This window comes from Panthera pardus, unplaced genomic scaffold, assembly GCF_024362965.1.
Source record: "Panthera pardus isolate Hobbes unplaced genomic scaffold, ASM2436296v1 HiC_scaffold_11, whole genome shotgun sequence".
Taxonomy (NCBI): domain Eukaryota; kingdom Metazoa; phylum Chordata; class Mammalia; order Carnivora; family Felidae; genus Panthera; species Panthera pardus.
Window position 1 is genome coordinate 10,815,321 of NW_026526666.1, and position 21,453 is coordinate 10,836,773.

General features: G+C 38.4%; 1 protein-coding gene across 2 annotated transcripts in view; it reads left to right on the top strand.

Moving 5' to 3' along the window:
• The window catches only part of SLC16A1 (solute carrier family 16 member 1), a 61,152-nt gene extending 42,849 nt beyond the window's left edge, over positions 1-18,303 (top strand). For both annotated transcript variants that reach the window (XM_019457876.2, XM_019457875.2), the window contains exons 2-5: positions 1,141-1,401; positions 5,959-6,102; positions 10,574-11,440; positions 14,464-18,303. In XM_019457876.2, coding sequence (XP_019313421.1) covers positions 1,185-1,401; positions 5,959-6,102; positions 10,574-11,440; positions 14,464-14,735 — 1,500 coding nt within the window. In that variant the 5' untranslated portion in view covers positions 1,141-1,184 and the 3' untranslated portion in view covers positions 14,736-18,303. The remainder of the gene's footprint in view (positions 1-1,140; positions 1,402-5,958; positions 6,103-10,573; positions 11,441-14,463) is intronic.
• The last annotated feature ends 3,150 nt before the right edge of the window (positions 18,304-21,453 follow it).

A 21,453-nucleotide genomic window follows, 5' to 3' on the forward strand; every position in this document is an offset into this window, starting at 1 on the left:
TGCCTTTTAGTTTTGTTGATTGTTTCCTTTCACTCGTATCTTCTTATTCATAATTTAACAGGAAGTTGCATTTTCTTTTTTTTTTTTTTTTTAAGTTTATTTATTTATTTTGAGAGAGAGCATGTGGGCAAGGGAGGGGCAGATGGAGGTGGGGGGGGGAGAGAGGGAGGAGAGAGAGAGAGAGAGAGAGAGAGAGAGAGAGAGAGAGAAATCCCAAGCAGGCTCCACGCTGTCAGCACGGAGCCTAGTGCAGGGCTTGATCCCACAAACCATGAGATCATGATCTAAACTGAAACCAAAAGTCAGACGCTTAACCAACTAACTGAGCCACCCAGGCACCCCGAAAGTTGCATTTTCTAACCATACTATTCATTAGTACTAGGTCATTTCAAGAAAAGGGGACAATTTTTAATTTGAAGTATCATCTTTTGACATCATAGTTCAATTTGTGGATTTAACGATACTTGACTGAGCTATTGTTTAGGGGCTTTTCTTGTCATATAATGGAAAAAAATATCTTGAGTCAAAGCAATTAGATAAATAAAAAGAAACTTTTCTGAGATAATTTTCCAGCCCATTAAATGAAATTCTTGTGTGTTCAGAATGATCTATTTTGCAAATTGCTATGTATCTGGTGACTTGGGTACCCACTTCCTAATATTCTGTCAGCATATAAGAGAAAGTAAAAAGAAAGTAGTATTGAAGAATACATTTTGGGAAAGGGGAAAACTTATAAAAGTCTGTTTTAAAACTTGAAACTTGTGTGTGGCATGTGTTACGTGGATTTTGCATGCAGATAAATCAAATGAGGCATTTAGTTATTCACAATAATTTGAGGAATTATATTAACTTCTAAAACAAGTAGGCTTACTTGAAATACAAAGGCTATATTTATTGAACAGGGTTTATTTCCGTTATGGTTCCTTAAATGGTAAGGAGCTGTTTTCCTACTAAAAACTATGGGCAATACCATGGCTCTAAGACTCTTTTTCTGATAATGCCCTTAGAAGATAATCTCTATTGGAAAAGTAATATTGAAAAACAATTCAGTTACTTGAGAGCTGGCCATAAAGTGTGCAAGTGCCTTGCTGGTGGGAGTGCTTTATTGTTGACATGGTATTTTAATTTTATATTTTTCAGATATTTGGATTTGAACTGCATTTTGGAATTCATCTACACATAAAATGCCACCAGCAATTGGAGGTCCAGTTGGATATACTCCCCCAGATGGAGGCTGGGGGTGGGCGGTAGTAGTTGGAGCCTTCATTTCCATCGGCTTCTCTTATGCGTTTCCCAAATCCATTACTGTGTTCTTCAAAGAAATTGAAGGTATCTTCAATGCCACCACCAGTGAAGTGTCCTGGATATCTTCAATCATGTTGGCTGTCATGTATGGTGGAGGTAAGAACCCCCAAGGCCTGCTGTTTTATTCATATTTTTCATTCTTGTTAACCATGACAACTCTTGCTCTGTTTGTTCCCCTGTAGTATTCTGAAACAGAAATGAGAAACTGTGAGGAGCTGTGATTTGGTCTAACTCCTATTCATTGAGCTTTAAAAAGCGCTCAGAAAAATGACATGTGCACAACTGGTTTTTCTTCTTGCTCTCTGCTAGATTCTTGAGATGTAAACATGAAGGTTTTTCTTAAATTGATGTTGGGAGAATTGAAATAAATCAGGCTCACCTGAATAGTAGCATGGTTCAAAGTCTCAGATAAAATCTTTTCATGGCATTAGCATTAAAGAACTGAATAAAATCTTCCCCTTGTTCCTTGTGATGTTATTTGTCCTAAAAGCATTTCAGGGGCACCTGAGTGGCTCAGTCGGTTAAGCATCCGACTTTGGCTCAGGTCGTGGTCTCACAGTTTGTGGGTTTGAGCCCTGCATCGGGCTCTGTGCTGACAGCTCAGAGCCTGGAGCCTGCTTCAGATTCTGTGTCTCCCTCTCTCTCTGCTGCCTTCCCGCTCGCACTGTGTCTCTCTCTCTCAAAAATAAGTAAACATTAAAAGAATTTTTTAAAAAGCATTTCAGCTTTGCCTTAAACTTAAGTTTTAGCTTAAGTTTCATCACTTTTTCCTTTCTGTTTTCCTTGACATGTTGTAAAGGAGATACGGAGAGTAAGTTGCTTACTTAACATCATTTAAAATAGTTTGTTTCACCTTGGAACATCAAATCACAATGTAACGTGTAGAAGTCAAAACCTTCCATAATACTTAAAATGTATAGTTGCTTAGTGAGAGATTCTAAAGCCAAGTGTATTTATTTACTGAGATTGACAGTGTCTCATGGTGCTTATTTTAGCCAAGCTTTCACCTCTGTTAATACTATTTTTTGGTGGCAGTTTAGTACCTTAGCTTATTTTCACATGTAGCTCCTTAATAGCCAGCCAATATAAAGATTCTGTACTTCAACTGTAAAACTTTAGCCTTGGGCTTCTAACCTGGTGGCAGATTGAACCAATATTAAGCACTAGGCACATATTTCACCCTAGGCTGGGTCTTGTTTGTTTGTTTTTTTCTCTCCACCCCACCTCCTCTAGGCTAGGTCTTGTGAGTGACAGAGAACACTTGATCCTGATTCCTGCCTTTGGGGAGTTCATAATCCAACTGAGACAATAACATAAACTTCTGAAACAGTAAATAGTTGAAGTCCTAATTTAATTAAGTATATAATTTCATGCACAGAAAAAACAGGTAACCTAGTGGCCTTACAGAGAGGTGAATTGGGTGACTTGGAACAGGAGTGGGAAGGCTTCTTTTTTCACTGCGTATCTTTTTATGCCTTTTGAATTTTGAAGGTATGCCTGTTTTGTTTAAGTACTTTTAAGAGAGCCTAAGTGCTATATTGTAGTAGTTATTTTCTTTTTATAAATTCAGAGAAACCAAAAGGGACTTTGGACATTATTTAGATTGTAAGAGCCAGTAGTTTTAGAGGCTTTGAACTCCATGTGCCTGGATTTTCAAATCAGGTTTTGACTATGATGGCTTGAAGAAATTTTTGGCATAAGTATTATCCAGAAGTACTCCAGGTGTGTGTTCAATGTGTGTTGAGCTGAGGATGAACCAGAGGTTCACATGTTGCAGTTTGGAGCTGTCACAGAGCTTGAGAGCCACTTGTATTTTGCATCAAAAGTAAGTGATGTCAGTTGTGCTAATTGCACATGACACTTTCTTCTGGGAAAACAGTTCCTTCTTTGTCCTCACCCAGAGATAACTAGCACATTTTCTCTGAATTCGTGTTATAATAGGCCTATGAACTGTACCCCTCTCTATTTTTAATGATAGCTAATTGGGGCCATCCTTCCTGAAATAACTCTGAAAGACAAATTGCCTATTGAGGGCCTGTGGTGGAATTTTTCCTAAATGGGTTATTTTGTTTTGATTGGCTCCTCAGTGGTATATCCCCTAAGAATTATCATCAGTTTTTAAACTGCCATAATTCTGTAACTTCTGTATTTGGGCCACACCCTCAACGCTAATATGTTTTGACCTATGAGTGGTTTAGTGGGCTTTTTTAATGCTTTGGTTCAGAGATACATACTGATGCTTGTTAGAGCATAAGTGTATTTTTAAGGGAGGAAATCTTAGTTGCCTACTCCTGATTTATTTACTTGAGTTTTTTTTTTTTTTAAACATGAAAGTGTAAATTTGCATATTTTCAGTTTCACACTAACGTCATTTTGACATCCCTACTTTAATATTGTGGGCTTTACAGTATTAACTTCTAATTCACAGAATCAACGATGTGGCAGTTATTTTGATCTTTGTAATTCTGACTATACAGAATGTATATGGAAATTTATATGGAATTTATATGGAAATATTTCATGAATATTCTTCCAGTATTTAATTATTTTATCTTTTTTTATGTTTATTTTTTGACAGAGAGAGAGAGCGCAAGCCAGGGAGGGGCAGAGAAAGAGGGAGAGAGAATCCAAGGAAGGCTCCGTACTGTCAGTGCATAGCCCGATGCAGGGTTCAGTTTCATGAACTGTGAGACCATGACCTGAGCCAAAATCAGGAGTCGGACATTTAACTAACTGACTGAGTCACCCAGGCGCCCCTTTAATTATTTCATCCTACATAAGCTATAAATTCAAATTATTTCCAAACCAGCCGTGGTCTGATATTTTCATGAAGTAACTTAGAAGGTCAATGAAAAATTTTTATACAAATTCAAGCTGAGCCTGAAGTCTCTCCTAGCAGCCATTTCTGGAACCAGCCCCTGAGATAGACTTAGTGAGTACTCTGAAACACTAGGATGTCAAAAGGTTTGATTCCTTCTTGCATACATACCATAATTTGAATTTGGATTCCCTGGGGTCAGAGCCTGACCTTTTAATTGTATCATCCTGCAACTTTGAGTGTAGTACTACAATATAAGTAACTGCAGAATTTTCCATAGTGTTTATGGAAATAGAATATGTCAACATATAACCAGTAGTATATTCTGAATACATACACTGTATATTTGTTTTAAAAAGTAGACTGTCTTCTAGGGAACTAATTATAGAATGAACAGAAGAAGGTCAGAATTTACTGTGCTAATAGAAGAAAAACATGATTTATATGACTTCTGCTTTGTAGCTTAGTTCCACACACATAGAGTGCATGTAATGGGGAGAAACGGGCTGGATTTGAAACTTGGTTTTCAGTAGCTTTGTGACTTTGCAGTGTTCAAACAGCAGATCATTTCCTTGTGTCCCCTTCCCTACTGATGCATTGCAGTGATCCTTTCTGTTTGCAGTCATCTACCTTTTCCAGGCAGACGAGGTACAGTGTCAGGTAAACAAAGGTGTCGTTCCCACAAGTCCATATCCATGAAGTAGAGACATAAGTATTCTTATACATAAATGAAATTCAATGAATGTCATTCAGTGTAATTAGAAATACTGTTAGTCTACTTAAGAATTGTGTTACAGCTTTTAAAACATTGGTTTGGATAAGACTTTCTTATAATTAACATTTAAAAGTTTGGTAAAAGGACTTACAGATTATACCTATTTGTAGCAAGTAAGGAGAGGCCATTTGATATTCATATTTGAAAACTGATAAATACAACAAATCTTTTTCTTCCTGATCCTTATGATACTTCAAATTTTATTTGGTTTCTTCTCTCATGTTCAAGAAAAGCTGATATTTTGGTATTCATCTGTTTAGCAGAGGAAATTTAATCAGATTTTCTTTTGTTTTTAATCTGATTTTATCAGAATAACACTCTATTTTCTATCTTCTTGAGTTGTTAGACCCAAGATATTTTGACCATTATTTGACTTAATCTCCCACAAGCTTTTTTCCCCACAGTATTGTTACCATGAAACAGTAATATAGGCAAGGAGCCAAGTTAACTCTGAAAGAAAGACTCAATTCAGTACCTGAGACATGTAGGTAAAACTGAGAACAGTTTTTTTTGTTTTAAAGTTAGATTTCCTAATTGAAAAATTACTTAAACTTGGAAAAAATATTGGTCATTTTCATTTTTTTCTTTTTTAAAAATATGACACAAACTGCATTTATGATAATGTATAAATAATACTCTAAAATCATCTCATCATGTCAGAGTGCCTGTCCAAAAAATGAAAACGGAGCAAACTTATTAAATATGTTGATCATATCCTAGATATGACAACAAGCCTACAAACATCCATTACCAAGGTGTTTTCAGCCAGTTCTGCCTTATAAGAAGAAGACCGAGGAGAGACAAGAGCCCTTTTATATTTTAGCAAAATTCTGTCCAACATTTATAGATGTAGAAGGCACACAGTGATGATTTTTAGCATCTTTATTTCTAATACACTTTGACTATGAAATAATTATAGAAAGCAATATTCTTACCATCGTCTTTTGTTGTTTTCTGTTTATTTTGGAGAACTTGTCATTTAGTGTCATTAATGCCTTGTATAGATGTGCAGGAGTTGGTTCCTTTCTTCTATGCTACTAAATTTCTGGTTCTCTCCCAGGTCCTATCAGCAGTATCCTGGTGAATAAATATGGCAGTCGTCCAATCATGATTGCTGGTGGCTGTTTGTCAGGCTGTGGTTTGATTGCAGCTTCTTTCTGTAATACCGTTCAGGAACTTTACTTGTGTGTTGGAGTCATTGGAGGTGAGTTGCTGTTGGTTCATTTTCAAGCATTAGTTTATTACCGGCTATTTGCTTTTCACTTACATTCATCTTTCAGATCTTTTGAGTGAAATTCCTTCCTTATGGAAATTACTTGATTATCATTTTGAAGAGCTATATAAATACTTTTAAAGGTACTAGAAAATCAAACTTTTAAAGAAAATTGCTATCATACAGTATGTGTTTATTGTTGAATGAATGAATCAAAGAGATGATAGCATCTCTTGTCCTAAGAATAGTCAATGGTGGTAGATAAAATGTGTCAGGCAACTTCTTGCAAGGTTGATCATTGGTTATTACTCTTTCTCATTACCTCTTCCTCACACAGGGAATAGCCTTCTATTGGAGCAGGAGAGCATAAAACATAAAGCTGGAATTATCTGACAGAATGTCCAGATACATTTCTGAGGGATAAAAGATCCACTTAATAACTCCCTTCTTCCTTTTTTGATAGCCAGATTAAAATAATGAACTGCTGATGAGTATAATAAAGATTACTTATAACTTCACAATCCAGAGGATGTGACTGTTAACATTTTAATGTATGTCTTTCCATACTTTTTTCTGTGTACAAACATACAGCCTTTTAATACAAAAAATGATAAGATTATGTTTTGTAACCTTTTTTTTTTTCACTTACCAAGATACCATGAACATCTTTCCATGTCATTAAATATTCTGATAACAATATTCCATTGAATAGATATATACTAAAATTTTTTTTTATTAAGCTGTATGCACAGATCTCATGACCCTGAGATCAAGAGTCATATGCTCTACTGACTGAGCCAAACAGGCTCCCTAATATATACCATAATTTTATTTGACCAGTCTCTTAGTTAATTGTTCAATATTTAGGGTTTAATTTTTGTTTTTTGGGGTTTTTTTGCATTTTCTTACTGTTAGTAAACAGTATTACATTAATAGTCCTTTATGAACATGAATATTTTCTTAGGATAACTTTGTAAAAGTGGAACTGCTATTTTTTTGAAAAATACATATAAGCTAAATTGCCCTCCAGAAAGGTCATGCTCACTAAGAGCTCTACCATCATGTGAGAGGGTATACAGCCTTGGCAAAAATAGGATATTATCTTTTTTAAAAATCATTTCATCAGGTGAATGGTGTCTTCTCCTTGTTTTAATTTAAATCTCTTTTGATTATTGGGAAAGTAAATATTTTTAATTTGTCTGTGGCTGTGTATTTGGGGTTTTTTTTGTTGTCTTTGTACAAAATTCTTATTAATGGCTTTTGTGTACTTGTTTAAGAATAATGTGTAGTAACTTTACATGTTAAATTGTCCCTTTGCATAAGACACAGTTATTTTTCCAAATTTTTTTTTACATTTGTGAAAATACACATAATATAAAATTACTTTCCTAACCATCTTTTAAGTGTTCAGTTTAGTGGTATTAACTATATTCACATTGTTTTGCAACCATTTCTACCATCCATTTTCAGAACTGTTTTCATCTTGCAGAACTGAAACTGACCCCATTAAACAATAACTTCCCAGTCCCCATCCCTCCAAATATCTGTTGCCAATTTTTTTCTGTTGACTTTTCTTTGGAAGAAAAATTTGGGGTGGGGGGCAGTGCCTGGGTGGCTTAGTCAGTTGAGAGTCCAACTTCAGCTTAGGTCATGATCTCATGGTTCATTAGTTCAAGCTCTGCATCGGGCTCTGTGCTGACAGTTCAGAGCTTGGAGCCTGCTTCGGATACTGTGTCTCCCTCCCTATGTGCCCCTCCCCCAGTCGCACTCTGTCTCTCTCAAAAATAAACATTAAAAAACCAGAAAGAGGGGTGGCGCCTAGGTGGCTCAGTTGTTAAGCATGCGACTTTGCTTGGGTCATGATCTCGTGGTCCATGAGTTCAAGCCCCATGTCGGGCTCTGTGCTGACAGCTCAGAGCCTGGAGCCTGCTTCGGATTCTGTGTCTCCGTCTCTCTCTGATCCTCCCTGACTCACGGTCTGTCTCTCTCTCAAAAATAAGTAAACGTTTAAAATTTTTAAGTTTTTTTTATTTTTATAAGATTTATGTATTTATTTAGTGAGGGGGAGAGGGAGAGCGTGCACGTGAGCCTGTAATGCACCGGCAAATGGGGAGCAGCGGAGAGAGAAAATCCTAAGCAGGCTCCCCACTGCCAGGGTGGAGCCTAATATGCACAGGGCTTGAACTCACGAACACGTGAGGTCATGACCTGAGCCAAAATCAAGAGTCAGATGCCTAACCAACTGAGCCACCCCAGGCACCCCTATTTGCCTATTTTTAAACATCTGGTACCCTACCCTCCCCCTGCCATGTTTTACATTTAAAACTTCTGAATAGAAGAAAACATTTTACATAAAATGAGAAGAAACATAAAAGTCTGTTTGCTCCTACATGGTTACTCAGCTTATTCTCTTTTATTCGTTCCTCAAATATTTATTAACAACCATGTGTGTATCAAGCACTGTTCCAGATATTGTTGGGAATATCGGGGCGCCTGGGTGGCGCAGTCGGTTAAGCGTCCGACTTCAGCCAGGTCACGATCTCACGGTCCGTGAGTTCGAGCCCCGCGTCGGGCTCTGGGCTGACGGCTCGGAGCCTGGAGCCTGTTTCCGATTCTGTGTCTCCCTCTCTCTCTGCCCCTCCCCCGTTCATGCTCTGTCTCTCTCTGTCCCAAAAATAAATAAAAAACGTTGAAAAAAAAAAAAATTTACAGATATTGTTGGGAATAGAACAACAAAATTGGGCTAAATCATACTCTTTAATGGGAGGGGGCAGACAATACTACTCACAAATATATGAATAAATAGGGAAAATATCAGCTAGTAATAATGCTATACAAAGCCTCAAAACAAAGTGTTCTGACAGAGAAAGACTAGGTGGTCTATGAAGTTAGGGTGCTCTGGAGACATGTCCTTAACCAAGAAATCTGAGTAAACAGGGAACTAGCTTTGTGAAAATCTAGGGGAACCTAAGCCCCAGGTCAACAGTGTACTTCTTGGCACAGGTGAGAATGGTCTGGTATGAGATGAGGAAGGGAGTTAACCTAAGGGAAGGTTATGGTTGGGAAGCCACTATCAGGCTTGAAACATTGGAGTGATCTGCTCTGGTGTATTGGTTTAATGCTCTGTGAATGGCTTAAATATAAATGGTAGGGAACAAGCAGGGACCAAGGAAAGCATCTAGAAGTTATTTGAATATTCACTTTTACTAGCACTGTTTATTGAACAATTCTTTCTACAGGAATTAAAAACTTCACTTTTACATTAAGTGTATGCATATATAATGTTTACATTAAAATATATGTGTTATATATATACATAATAATTATTATATATATATATATATATTTTTTTTTTTTTTTTACATTAAATGTTCATGGACTCTGTCCACTTTCACGGATCAGTGTTTATGCCTGAGTCAGAGCCACACTGTTGTAATGACTGTAGCTTCTGTAAGTCCATTTAAATATCTGTTACTGTTTGTCCCACTCCTCCTGTACCACAGGAGGACTTCCTGATTGACTCCCATGCATTCTCTTAAGTGTGTTTTAGAGTCATTTTACCCTATTCCAAAATGAAATGCACTGACATTTTCATTGGAATCACATTAAATTAATACATTCATTTGGGGAGTATTGACATCTTGATGATGTTGTGTTTTATTGTCCAAAAACTGTGTGTGCGCTTTTGTGTGTGTTTTCATTCTCTGACCCTTTAGGAAAGTTACACAGTTGCAGTGATTAAAATTGCACATTTTTTACTTTTGGTGCTATTGTAAAGTCATTTTTTAAAATGTTTCTTTATTTTTGAGAGGGATTGAGAATACGGGCAGGCGAGGTGCAGAGAGAGAGGGAGCAGCCTCTGTACTGACAACAGGAACCTGATGTGGGGCTTCAACTCATGAACTATGAGATCATGACCTGAGCTCAAGTTGGATGTTTGTCCACCTGAGCCACCCAGGTGCCCCTTTGGTGCTATTATAAAAGGAATAATTTTGTGTTGCACTTTCTGTTGTAAAACTTGTCTCTAGTTGATAATTATCCACTTAATGATTTTTCTGTCATTACAGTTGATTCCTCAGGTGGTTTTGTGAGATTAGACAAATAGTTATTCACCTTCAAATACTATAAACAATAATAAAAATAACTAACATTTATTGAGTGCAGACTCCAATGCCATGCACTGTTTTAACCAACAGCACTGTGCACCTGTTTTACGTATTAGGAGACACTCACATGTCCGACATTACCAGCAAGTCGCAATGCTGAGATTTGAACCCACATATGTCTGCTTTTAGATACCACACTTTAAACCATTATACGGTATATCCTGTAATGGTGAGGATTTTTGTCTCGTTTGCATTATTTATAGCTCTTATTTTAATTTCTTTGTTTTGTTAACTAATTCCAAATACGTTGCTGACATTTATTATAGTATGTGATTCTTTTTAACCCTCCTCCCCAGGTCTTGGGCTTGCCTTCAACTTGAATCCGGCTCTGACCATGATTGGCAAGTATTTCTACAAGAGGCGACCATTGGCAAATGGACTGGCCATGGCAGGCAGCCCTGTGTTTCTCTCTACTCTGGCCCCCCTCAATCAGGCTTTCTTTGGTATCTTTGGCTGGAGAGGAAGCTTCCTAATTCTTGGGGGCCTCCTACTAAATTGCTGTGTAGCTGGTGCCCTGATGCGACCAATAGGGCCCCCGCCAACCAACGCAGGGAAAGATAGGTCTAAAGAATCCCTTCAGGATGCTGGAAAATCTGAAGGAAAAAAGGGAGTAGGTGATGCAAATACAGATCTTATTGGAGGAAACCCCAAACAAGAGAAACGATCAGTCTTCCAAACAATTAATAAATTCCTGGACTTATCTCTGTTCACACACAGAGGCTTTTTGCTATACCTCTCCGGAAATGTGCTCATGTTTTTTGGACTATTTACTCCTTTGGTCTTTCTCAGTAATTATGGCAAGAGTAAACATTACTCTAGTGAGAAGGCTGCCTTCCTTCTTTCCATTCTGGCTTTCGTCGATATGGTAGCCAGACCTTCTATGGGACTTGTAGCCAACACGAAGTGGATAAGACCTCGAGTTCAGTACTTTTTTGCTGCTTCTATTATTGCAAATGGAGTGTGTCATCTGCTAGCACCTTTATCCTCCAGCTACATTGGGTTCTGTGTCTATGCGGGATTCTTTGGATTTGCATTTGGGTGGCTCAGCTCCGTATTATTCGAAACACTGATGGACCTTGTTGGACCCCAGAGGTTCTCCAGCGCTGTGGGATTGGTGACCATTGTGGAATGCTGTCCTGTCCTCTTGGGGCCGCCACTTTTAGGTATAGTATGCCTTACTACCTCTTTGGTCCTCTTACCATAAAACAGGCATAGAAAATTGGGAAGGTGAAAAAAAGCAGAGATTAGTGAGCCTCTGGGTGGCAGAGAGCATTTTTCATCTCTGTAGCCTCAGTGCTGACACAATGCTTGGCACAGCATAATTGCTCAGATCCTTACAGAATCAAATTGCATTGAACCATCAAGTTGAAAGGGGAGTCCAATATTTTTACAAATGGCATTCTTTTTTGAAGTGTTTTATCTTCATAAAACTTAGGTGCTTATTGTAGAAAACATGTAAAATACAACACCTCTGATAATAGCTACCATGTGAGCTCCTGGTTTACCAGGGACTGTCCTAAACATTTTCTGTATCCTCTTACAGCTCATAAGCCTATGAAATAGGACTGTCATAGTTCCTACTTCATAAGAAATAGAAGCTTTGAAAGGTTAAATAGTTTGCCTTACATCACATGGCTAGTAAGTGAGTATATAATTTGGGAACTGTTTCTTAAGGTTATCTTTTCAGTTAATAGCTCACTAGATAACAAATTAGTGAAGATGTATACTTTTTAGAAGTATGATTTGGGGAATAAGGATACATAAAGAAGACCTATAGCTCTCCTTCTGATACTGCTCTCTTCCTCCCCATATCCAGTGTTTCTAGTCGGCCCACTTTTTCTGTCACAACACCACCCCATCCACAGTTCCTGTCCCCTATCTGGGTTGCTCCAGCAGCCTCCAGACTGGTCTACCCATATCCACTCTAGCCAGCCTACAATCTGTTTTCTACTCTGCAGGCAAATACAAACTCAATGTTCCAGCTGATGAGATCTTTCCAGTTGCTTCCCATTGTTCTTGGGGTGGAGAGCAAATTCCCTTGTGGCCTACAAGGCGCCCCCCAGCCTGGCTTCCAATCTCTCCAGCCTCATTTCCTGTCACTCACCTTTTGTTCTCCCTACTCCAACAGCCCCGCCCTTCCTCCTTCCCCTCTCACACCCCAGCTTCCTACCACCTGCCTTTGCACTTGCTGTGCTCTGGCCTCATCCTTCTCCCATCCCCTCCTCCTAGATGGGTCCCATCTTCCTCTAGGTCCCTGCTTCATTTACACTGTAAGAGAAGCTTTCCTGACCCTGCTTGCTGCTCCCAACCCCCTATTTTCTTTTTTTTTTTTTTTTTTTTATTTATTTATTTTTTTTTTAATATATGAAATTTACTGTCAAATTGGTTTCCATACAACACCCAGTGCTCATCCCAAAAGGTGCCCTCCTCAATACCCATCACCCACCCTGCCCTCCCTCCCACCCCCCATCAACCCTCAGTTTGTTCTCAGTTTTTAACAGTCTCTAATGCTTTGGCTCTCTCCCACTCTAACCTCTTTTTTTTTTTTTTTTTTTTCCTTTTTTTCCTTCCCCTCCCCCATGGGTTTCTGTTATGTTTCTCAGGATCCACATAAGAGTGAAACCATATGGTATCTGTCTTTCTCTGTATGGCTTATTTCACTTAGCATCACACTCTCCAGTTCCATCCATGTTGCTACAAAAGGCCATATTTCATTTTTTCTCATTGCCACGTAGTATTCCATTGTGTATATAAACCACAATTTCTTTATCCATTCATCAGTTGATGGACATTTAGGCTCTTTCCATAATTTGGCTATTGTTGAGAGTGCCGCTATAAACATTGGGGTACAGGTGCCCCTATGCATCAGTACTCCTGTATCCCTTGGATAAATTCCTAGCAGTGCTATTGCTGGGTCATAGGGTAGGTCTATTTTTAATTTTCTGAGGAACCTCCACACTGCTTTCCAGAGCGGCTGCACCAATTTGCATTCCCACCAACAGTGCAAGAGGGTTCCTGTTTCTCCACATCCTCTCCAGCATCTATAGTCTCCTGATTTCTTCATTTTGGCCACTCTGACTGGCGTGAGGTGGTATCTGAGTGTCCAACCCCCTATTTTCTGCTTTCAAACACTCCTTGTCACGGCTTGTATAATTATTTGATTAACATTTCTCTTCTCCACTGAACTGTGGATGTTCTCTCCTCTGCTCTCCCTTATCCTCAGGGCCAGCAGCCCGGTGCCGAGTGTATGCGTCAGCCCCATAAATATTGCTGAATGAACGATGTCCTGAGTTAGAAAAGCATATGGAATCATATTTGAATTGGTTGTATTAAGTCTTCTTGGGTGTTTATTCCTTAACTAACCAATTGGGTGAGATGCTAATAAATTTTACTATAACAAGGATTTCATGGCCAAAAAATTTTTGGAAACCCCAAGTTTGATAGATTACCAGAGGACCTTGCAAAGCCTATTTAATATGCACATGGTGAATCTTTACCAGAAAAGAATATGTTATGCCATTCCCTAAGTTTGACTTTGGGAACACTCAGGAGCTTACAGGTGCAGCTTCAGTGTCAGACTTCCTGGATTAAAAGCCATGTTATTTCACTTATGAGCTCTGTGACCTTGGGCGAGTTACTTAAGGTCTCTGTACTTCAGTTTGTACATCATACAGCGGGAATGATGACAGAATCTGCCTGTTATGAGGATTAAGCACTTCGAATGGTGGAAAGGTGTTGCTGTTAATTGTATAGCACAGGCCAAGTGTTCACAGGGACCGCTCTTTGGGAAATGCTGATGTCAGCGAAAGAGCATTGGCCAGGAGACTGCAGTTAGCTCTGTGGCCTGGGGCAAGACTCCTAAACCTCTCTTGAGCAACAAATTTTTCCACTGTGAATCCAGAGAATTGATTCTAGATGATCTGTAGGTCTTTCCTGGCTCAAATTTGGAAAGATTTCGTTATTTTCAAGTTGCTAAAAATAACAAAATATGCAAGGCCATCTAAAACCCAAGTGTGGCATCATAAAAGATGAGATAATTTTTAGCAGTTCTTTTTTTAGACTAATTTGTCATTTATGGGCTCTTTGAGGATTGGTTGACATCTTTCTGAGTAGATCCTTCAGCTTCATTTGGGAAAGGTATACTTGTTCACTTTTGCCCACATAACTGTGTTTTGGATATCTTCAGGTCGTCTGAATGACATCTATGGAGACTACAAATACACATACTGGGCGTGTGGTGTGATCCTAATTATCGCAGGCATCTATCTCTTCATTGGCATGGGCATCAATTATCGGCTTGTGGCGAAAGAACAGAAAGCAGAGAAGCAGCAGAAAAAGGAAAATAAAGAGGAGGAGACCAGTGTAGATGCTGCTGAGAAGCCAAAAGAATACACAGCAGAATCTGAAGAGCAGAAAGACACAGAAGGAAGTCCCAAAGAGGAGGAGAGTCCAGTCTAAACGTGTGGGGCCCAAGGGTCAATGGAGCAGCTTGTGACCCAAGATACCTGAAAATGTTCTACTGGCCTGTAATCCAGCAGTGGTGCTCAATGCAAATAGTGGACATTTGTGTGGGAAATCATACCAGGTGTTCAGTGATGGAATTTTTGTTTCACTCCTTACCAGTAGCCTGAATTTAAAATGCCATACCTTTGGAAAGGGAGTGGTTGGCAAAGAATGACAGAAGGAAGTAGTATGGGGTTTTTTTTGTCTGTTTGTTTGTTTAAATCTTAGCTTTTACCAGTGTCCAGAAGATTATAATATGTGCCTTAAGTTTTAGTCTTTAGAACTCTTTAGGGAGCCTTAACTTTTTAAACCATTCTGCTGAATTCATCTATTTTAAGTGTTACGTTGTAAGGAAGAGTAACAACTAACTTGTTTGAGACCAATCTAAAATTTAAAATTAATCTTTGTTTCATTGTTACTTGTAATATAGTGTCATACATCATCACTGGAAGATTTATAAGTAGAAATATTCGTTGCAAGTTGGGATTTTATAAAATCCTGACTAAAATATTTTCCTAGCATCAATAGTTGCCTGGCATAGTGCCTGCTAGCTATATATTTAGGAAATTTAAGGCATAAAGCTTTGGAAACATCTTGGCCATTCTAGACACATTGTACTCATCAGCACCTCTCTGGAATCTTTTCTTGGGATGCTAATATTATTAGTGTTTGAGAATTGATTTCATTACATTACTGTTTTCCCTTTTCAAAGATGCATTTTGAGTGGTTATAGGCCATTGCCCCCTTTGAGGTCACTTAGTATTTTTCAGTGTCAAAGTTAATTTTAAAATATGCAAAACTATGTATTTGTGCCTCCTTAGTAAATACAACACATCTAATTAAATGCAGACACATATTTCAAACAGCAGCTGAATTCAGCTTCAGTTTTACCAAAACCTCAGTTAAACTGTGAGACTTGGAATCTTTTTTTGTTAATGATTTTCCTGGAATTTCCCCCCATTGATGCATAGTGGTTCCATTTATATCTGTGTCTGTCTTAGAGCTGCGTGTGAGATATTCAATCTTTGTATATTTGGGGTTTTTTCTTTAATGTTTGCTAATTAAAGAAAGCCAGAGCAATTTGGCCCCAGGCAAACAAATAAGGATAAGATTTGGAGGAAAGTTGCTCCTTTTCTTTTTCTCAGGCCTGACAGAAAATTATGTTTTGCTTACAATTATCGGATACATTCTTACTTTCCACACAAACCTAAAGATATTGTGACCCTTTTTACTTACTTGAGAAGTAGAGAAATGGGTTTAATATAAGGATAGGGAGGATGGACCAGAATGAAAACTGTAAATATTTTTTAACCTAATATCTTCTAAAATGCACAAGAAGATAATGATAGACACTCGATAAATTATATTCCGTGAATTTAAAAATATCATTGTAATTGACACAGTGAAAGAAAGTATAGGTACAAAACCTTTTGTGTAAGAGGCTGGCTTTTCCAAATAAACTTTTTTTTTCTTTTTTTTAAGAAATGTTTCTCCCTCCAAATGTTTATTTTCTTGAGAAAGTATTAGTGTGTCTTTATTTTCAGTATCAAGATCCATTTTGGCCCTTGCTAATATTAAATCATTTAGCTTATGTGCTGTGGGAATTGTGTATATTGCTAATTTTATTTATATTTTTCTTCTTTCATCTTTTCTTTAAGGCAAAGAAGAGGGGAATTTTGAAATCACCTCTCTGAAAGCATCCAAAGCAGTTAGACTTAAGGACACAGTGAAAACTCCCTTTCAGTGCCTGAGTGTCATGGCAGATGGAGGAGGCATTTTAGGGGAGAACCCTGCTGTGATTGTTGGCAGGCTCGGCTCCAGTTGGGACTCTGCTATTTTCCATGGCCCCGAGTCCATAACCTCTATGTGCTTCTTTCCCCTTCCATAAAAACGAGGATCACTGTCAGTGAGGTAATATAAGTAAAGGAAATGGGAAGGGGAGGTAGGGTGGAGGAGGAGGAGTGCAGGATTATTTTCCCCAGTAGGGGAGGAAAACTTTTCCCTTCTTCCTTCCTAGGTTCTTTGGCTGGCCTAATAATTATATTGACCTAAGACAGATTAACAGGAGAAAAATTTAATTTCATACATGTGGGAACTTCACATATTCATGACAGTATCATAAATAATTAGGCAACCAAGGCTTACAAGCCATCTTGAGCTAAGGAGAAGGGGGATAGGGGTCTTCAGCTTCAAAAGGAATAAAAACAATTTATAGAAAGATGGGAAGAATAAATGTTTGGTAAACTATGCCATGTGGAGAACTCTTATGTTAAGAAAAAAAAAAAAGTTAACTTTGGTAATAGTTCTCTTCCCTGGTACAGACTCCCTGTCTGAATTCTTTCAGGCAGTACCAGGGGAGGTAAAAAGTTCTCCTTGAGTCTGTTAGGCATTGGTGGCCTTCAGCTCAAATAATCCACATGCTAAAGTGGCACATTTGGGGCAGCCCTGTCCTGGACCCCATCACTCCCATCACAGTTGAGCTACATCCGTACCTAAGAGCCTGCTTAGTCTTTGTTTAATAGCTGAATCTTTTTAGTGAGGTGAGGGATTTGGGGTGCAGACTGACCACTACTCATTAGCAAAAAGGGTTGAAAACCGCCTCCAAGCTGGAATTAAACATTTTATTGCCAGTCCAACCCTGACTTTCTCCCCCTAAAGAGGGAGGATTTAAACTATTTATTCAACATCAATTTTGGTAACAGCCAACATTAAAACCTGATACAGGCCTACTCTGTGCCGTCTTCCTTGCTAACAGTCCCCATGAATTTTCTCTGTGTTGTAGGTTATGTTCAACACTGGGAAGCAGCCGAGCTTTCTGATCCTGTCTGTTGTCCTTTATTCCGTGTGAGGACTAAGTTTTATTCCAATTCATGTGGTTTCAGTGGCTGCTTTGGGAAAATAGATGTATGCAAAAAGTACCTGCCTGTATTTGCTTTTTCTCTGTGCCACACCCTCTGTAAGTCACAGGACATATACAGCTCTTAGGTAGTCGTAGTGCTTGGCTCTGTTCAGGAGTATACTCTGAAACAGGCGCCCAGGCCAAAGCTGGGAAATTACTTAAGAAGCTGATAGGTTGGACAATTGCAGATTATCATGGTGACAAGACCATATTCTCATGCTCTACACAAGTTTGTTGAGAATTTAAATTATCTGAACTAGTCATGATAAGTGAATAATTTCTATAAAAAATATTCAGGAAAACATGATGGTAAAACAAATTATGGGAAATTCAGAGGTGTTTTATCCCTGATTTAATCACACTGATGACTAGTCCTGAATTCTTGGGTTATCTGAATTTAGTTTATGTGTGTATTATAGATACGTATGTCAATATTAATCCTGTATTTTTAAAAAGGAAAAAGTTTTGTCAAAAACCACTTAATATTTTTGTATGAGCCAGTGTTTTACTGTGTTGAATTTCAGACTGATAAATTGGGTATTGGTTTGTGTGAAAAACCTAAATGTCTGGGTTTTACCTTCCCTAGCAAATGGTTCATAGTATAATAAACTTAATAATCAGGTAGCCATGTGCCCCTCCACCATTTTGCTTGGAAAGACGAGGAAAGGTGAACAGCAGATTTCCACCTTTGCAACATGACTTGTTTTAATAATCAGATCAGGCATTTGCCTGGAAGACATGAAGAAAGAGGTTAATGACAGACTTGTGTCAATATGAAAATTCTTTCAGTTCTTGACAAGAAGCGACAGCCCAAGCTTGCCTGGCTTCCCAGATGTGAGCAATGAAGCCAGGTTGCTTCAGAGTTCAGAAGCATCTAAGGGGATTTCAGGTACATCATTTCTGAAATGTGTTTTAGCTTTAGCGTTTTAGATTCTGTCTCCCCTTTTCCCCCATTCAGTCTGGGCCATAGTGACTAAAGCTTTCAAATGAGAGTAGTTGGAAAAAGTACCATGTGTATGTGTAGATTATTTTTCTCCTCAACTGAACAGCATTGATCTACTCCATTTTGCTGAGCTTTACCCTGACTTGCCTAGAGGAGACTGGGACAGCTAGCAACGGAATTGTAGCCTGCTGGTTGCTTAACAGTATAGGCCACCTGGGTTCAAATTGAGGCTGTGTGACTTCAAACAAATTACTTAGCCTCCATAAGGTCAGGTTTTCTCTTCTGTAAAGGGGTTAAGAATAATTGGTAGCGCACCCCCCCCCACCCCCCCCACCCCACCCCCGCAGAGTTGTCCGGAAGGTTAGTTGATATTTGACAGCTGGTGTTAAGTAAGGGCTTAATAAGTGTAAATACCTGACTATTAAAAAAAAAAAGTCTTGGGGAAAAAATTGAGCTCTTCTAATTCCCAAAATGGATCCTTACTTGGAGAGGATAGTTTGGAAGAGACTCTTAAAGGTAAGAATATTAGCTAAATTATCAGATTCTCCTTTCTGATTAGATCCCCCTTTTATTCTTATAAATGTAATGGTTTTTCTTTGGTAAATGAATGGGTGAAATGAACAATTTACACGGTTGGTACATACATGTCTAGCTCTGTGAGCAAAAGGGTTGTAAATCTCAAAGCCCTTGCACTCCTGATATTCTGACACTACACTGTCTCCAAGGAAGAGATGCCTGACTAGCAGCACATAAAGCTCTCCTCTCGATATTTGTGATGATTCTAAAAGAAGAAATATAACTAAGCCATAACTAGTCGTGATTAAAATTGTCTGTCCCTACCAATGTTCTTAAATGCAAATTGAAAAATTGGTGAGGTTTTAGTTTTTACCTACTATATAGATAACATGATTTAAGTTATAAATTATCAGTTGGTGGCTGAATAAATTGGTGTAACATATTGACAGAGTATATGAGACATATTTCATGATGTGTGTCAAGTGCCATGAGTTCACATCACATTCCAGGTACGGAATTTATGTAAGAAAAACATGTCTGTCTTTGAAATTGTCAATTTCTTTGGAAAGTCCTAAGGTGTATATCAGTAACTAAATGGATGGTTATGATGTCCTTGTGGTATAAACATGGCACAATGTTAAACAAGCAGAACACAAACTACTATGATACATGTCTGTCTATGTATATATATATATATATATATATACACACACACACATACATATATATACATACATACATATATACATACATCTATATACACTACGTACATACATATACATACATATATATGTATGTATATATATATATATATACACACACACACATATATGCATAATGCCTATACACACTCACATTGGGAGAAAGAACATACACAAATAGGCTAATCACTTTGTGACCATAATTAGAGATTACTTTTTCTATATTTTTTCCATATCCTAAATTTTCTTAATGTGATGACAACTTTTATACTAAAAGAAAATATTTAATGTAGGAGATACTACTGGTTTACAGAGGGGAAAAAAAATAGTACATTTGATCTAGAAGTGTTCTGACAAGAAACACATGACTCCTAAGAAAATGAAGCTGATGATTATTACAAGCAGGTTATTTTTTCCTGTTTCTTCGATAGTTGCATCTGGTGAAAGGGAGGGGAGTAAGACCTGGACCTCAACAGCACAGTGCTCTCAAGGCATGATCTTGCTGGTGCTGGACCAGAGCTGTGGAGCATAGAGTCCACGGGCTGCCTGTGCCAGCCTCCAGTGCTGTCTTCCTGGAGACAGTGCTCTTGGGGACAGCATTCCTGTAGTTCCCCCTCTGATCATCATTTAGCTGCAAGTGAATGTTTAACTCAGAAAGCTAGAGCATTTGGCACTTACCCACATCACAGTGTTGCAGTCTTAAGCATTATCTTACTGAAATCAGCATCGAAAAAAAATTCATCGATGTCACACAAAGGAGAATTTGCTTGTCTGCACAGCTATCATTTATTTACCAGCAAGTATTTATTGGACTCTTACTATGTCACAGGCACTGTTCTAGGCTTTGAGAATCCAACCATGAACAAAACACGATAGGTCTTCCCATGTGTTTACATTCTAGTGGCAGAAGAAGGACCGTGAACACTAAGTTCTAAGGAAAGTAGCAGTATTTTTTTTTTTAACCATCTTGTGCCTATTTGCTGGATAGAGGAGATAATAACAGTGAGCAAAATTTGATTCCTGGCACTCACAGCTTCTAGTGTAGTGGGGAGGACTGTGTAGTCAGTGTTGTAGGGCAGAACATGGGGAATTCTTTAACCCAACCTCAAGAGGGCCCTCAAAAGGACAAAAAGTATATTCCTTTGCAAGTTAACTTCTCTGAACCTCTTTGGTAAAATAAACACAGTAAAATTGTGAGGATTAAGTGTGGAAGTACTTGGCGTGCTGCTGGGTATATAGTAGCATTACATTGAGCTCATAGTGTTAAAAATTAAGTGGCAAGTGGCAAGTCACCAACCAGAACAAGAAGGAATAAACAGCTGCTAATATATGTATGGCTCATCAGAGTTTTCAAAGGCCTTTCAAGTATATTCTATCATCTGAGTCACACAAAATCCTGGGGAGGTGGGTGTAATGGAAAATACCCTTTAGTTGGGTCTTCATCCCAGCAGGACATCTCCCCTGCTGTCAGAAGAGTGCAGAGCAAGACTGCAGACAGCTCAGTGGCTAGAGCCGAAGGTACCTAATGGAAGAGGCCGAATCCTGGGTAATCCTGGAACAGTGACCAAACCAATCACTTGGGTCCTACACCAAAAGGAGTAAAATGGTCCTGTC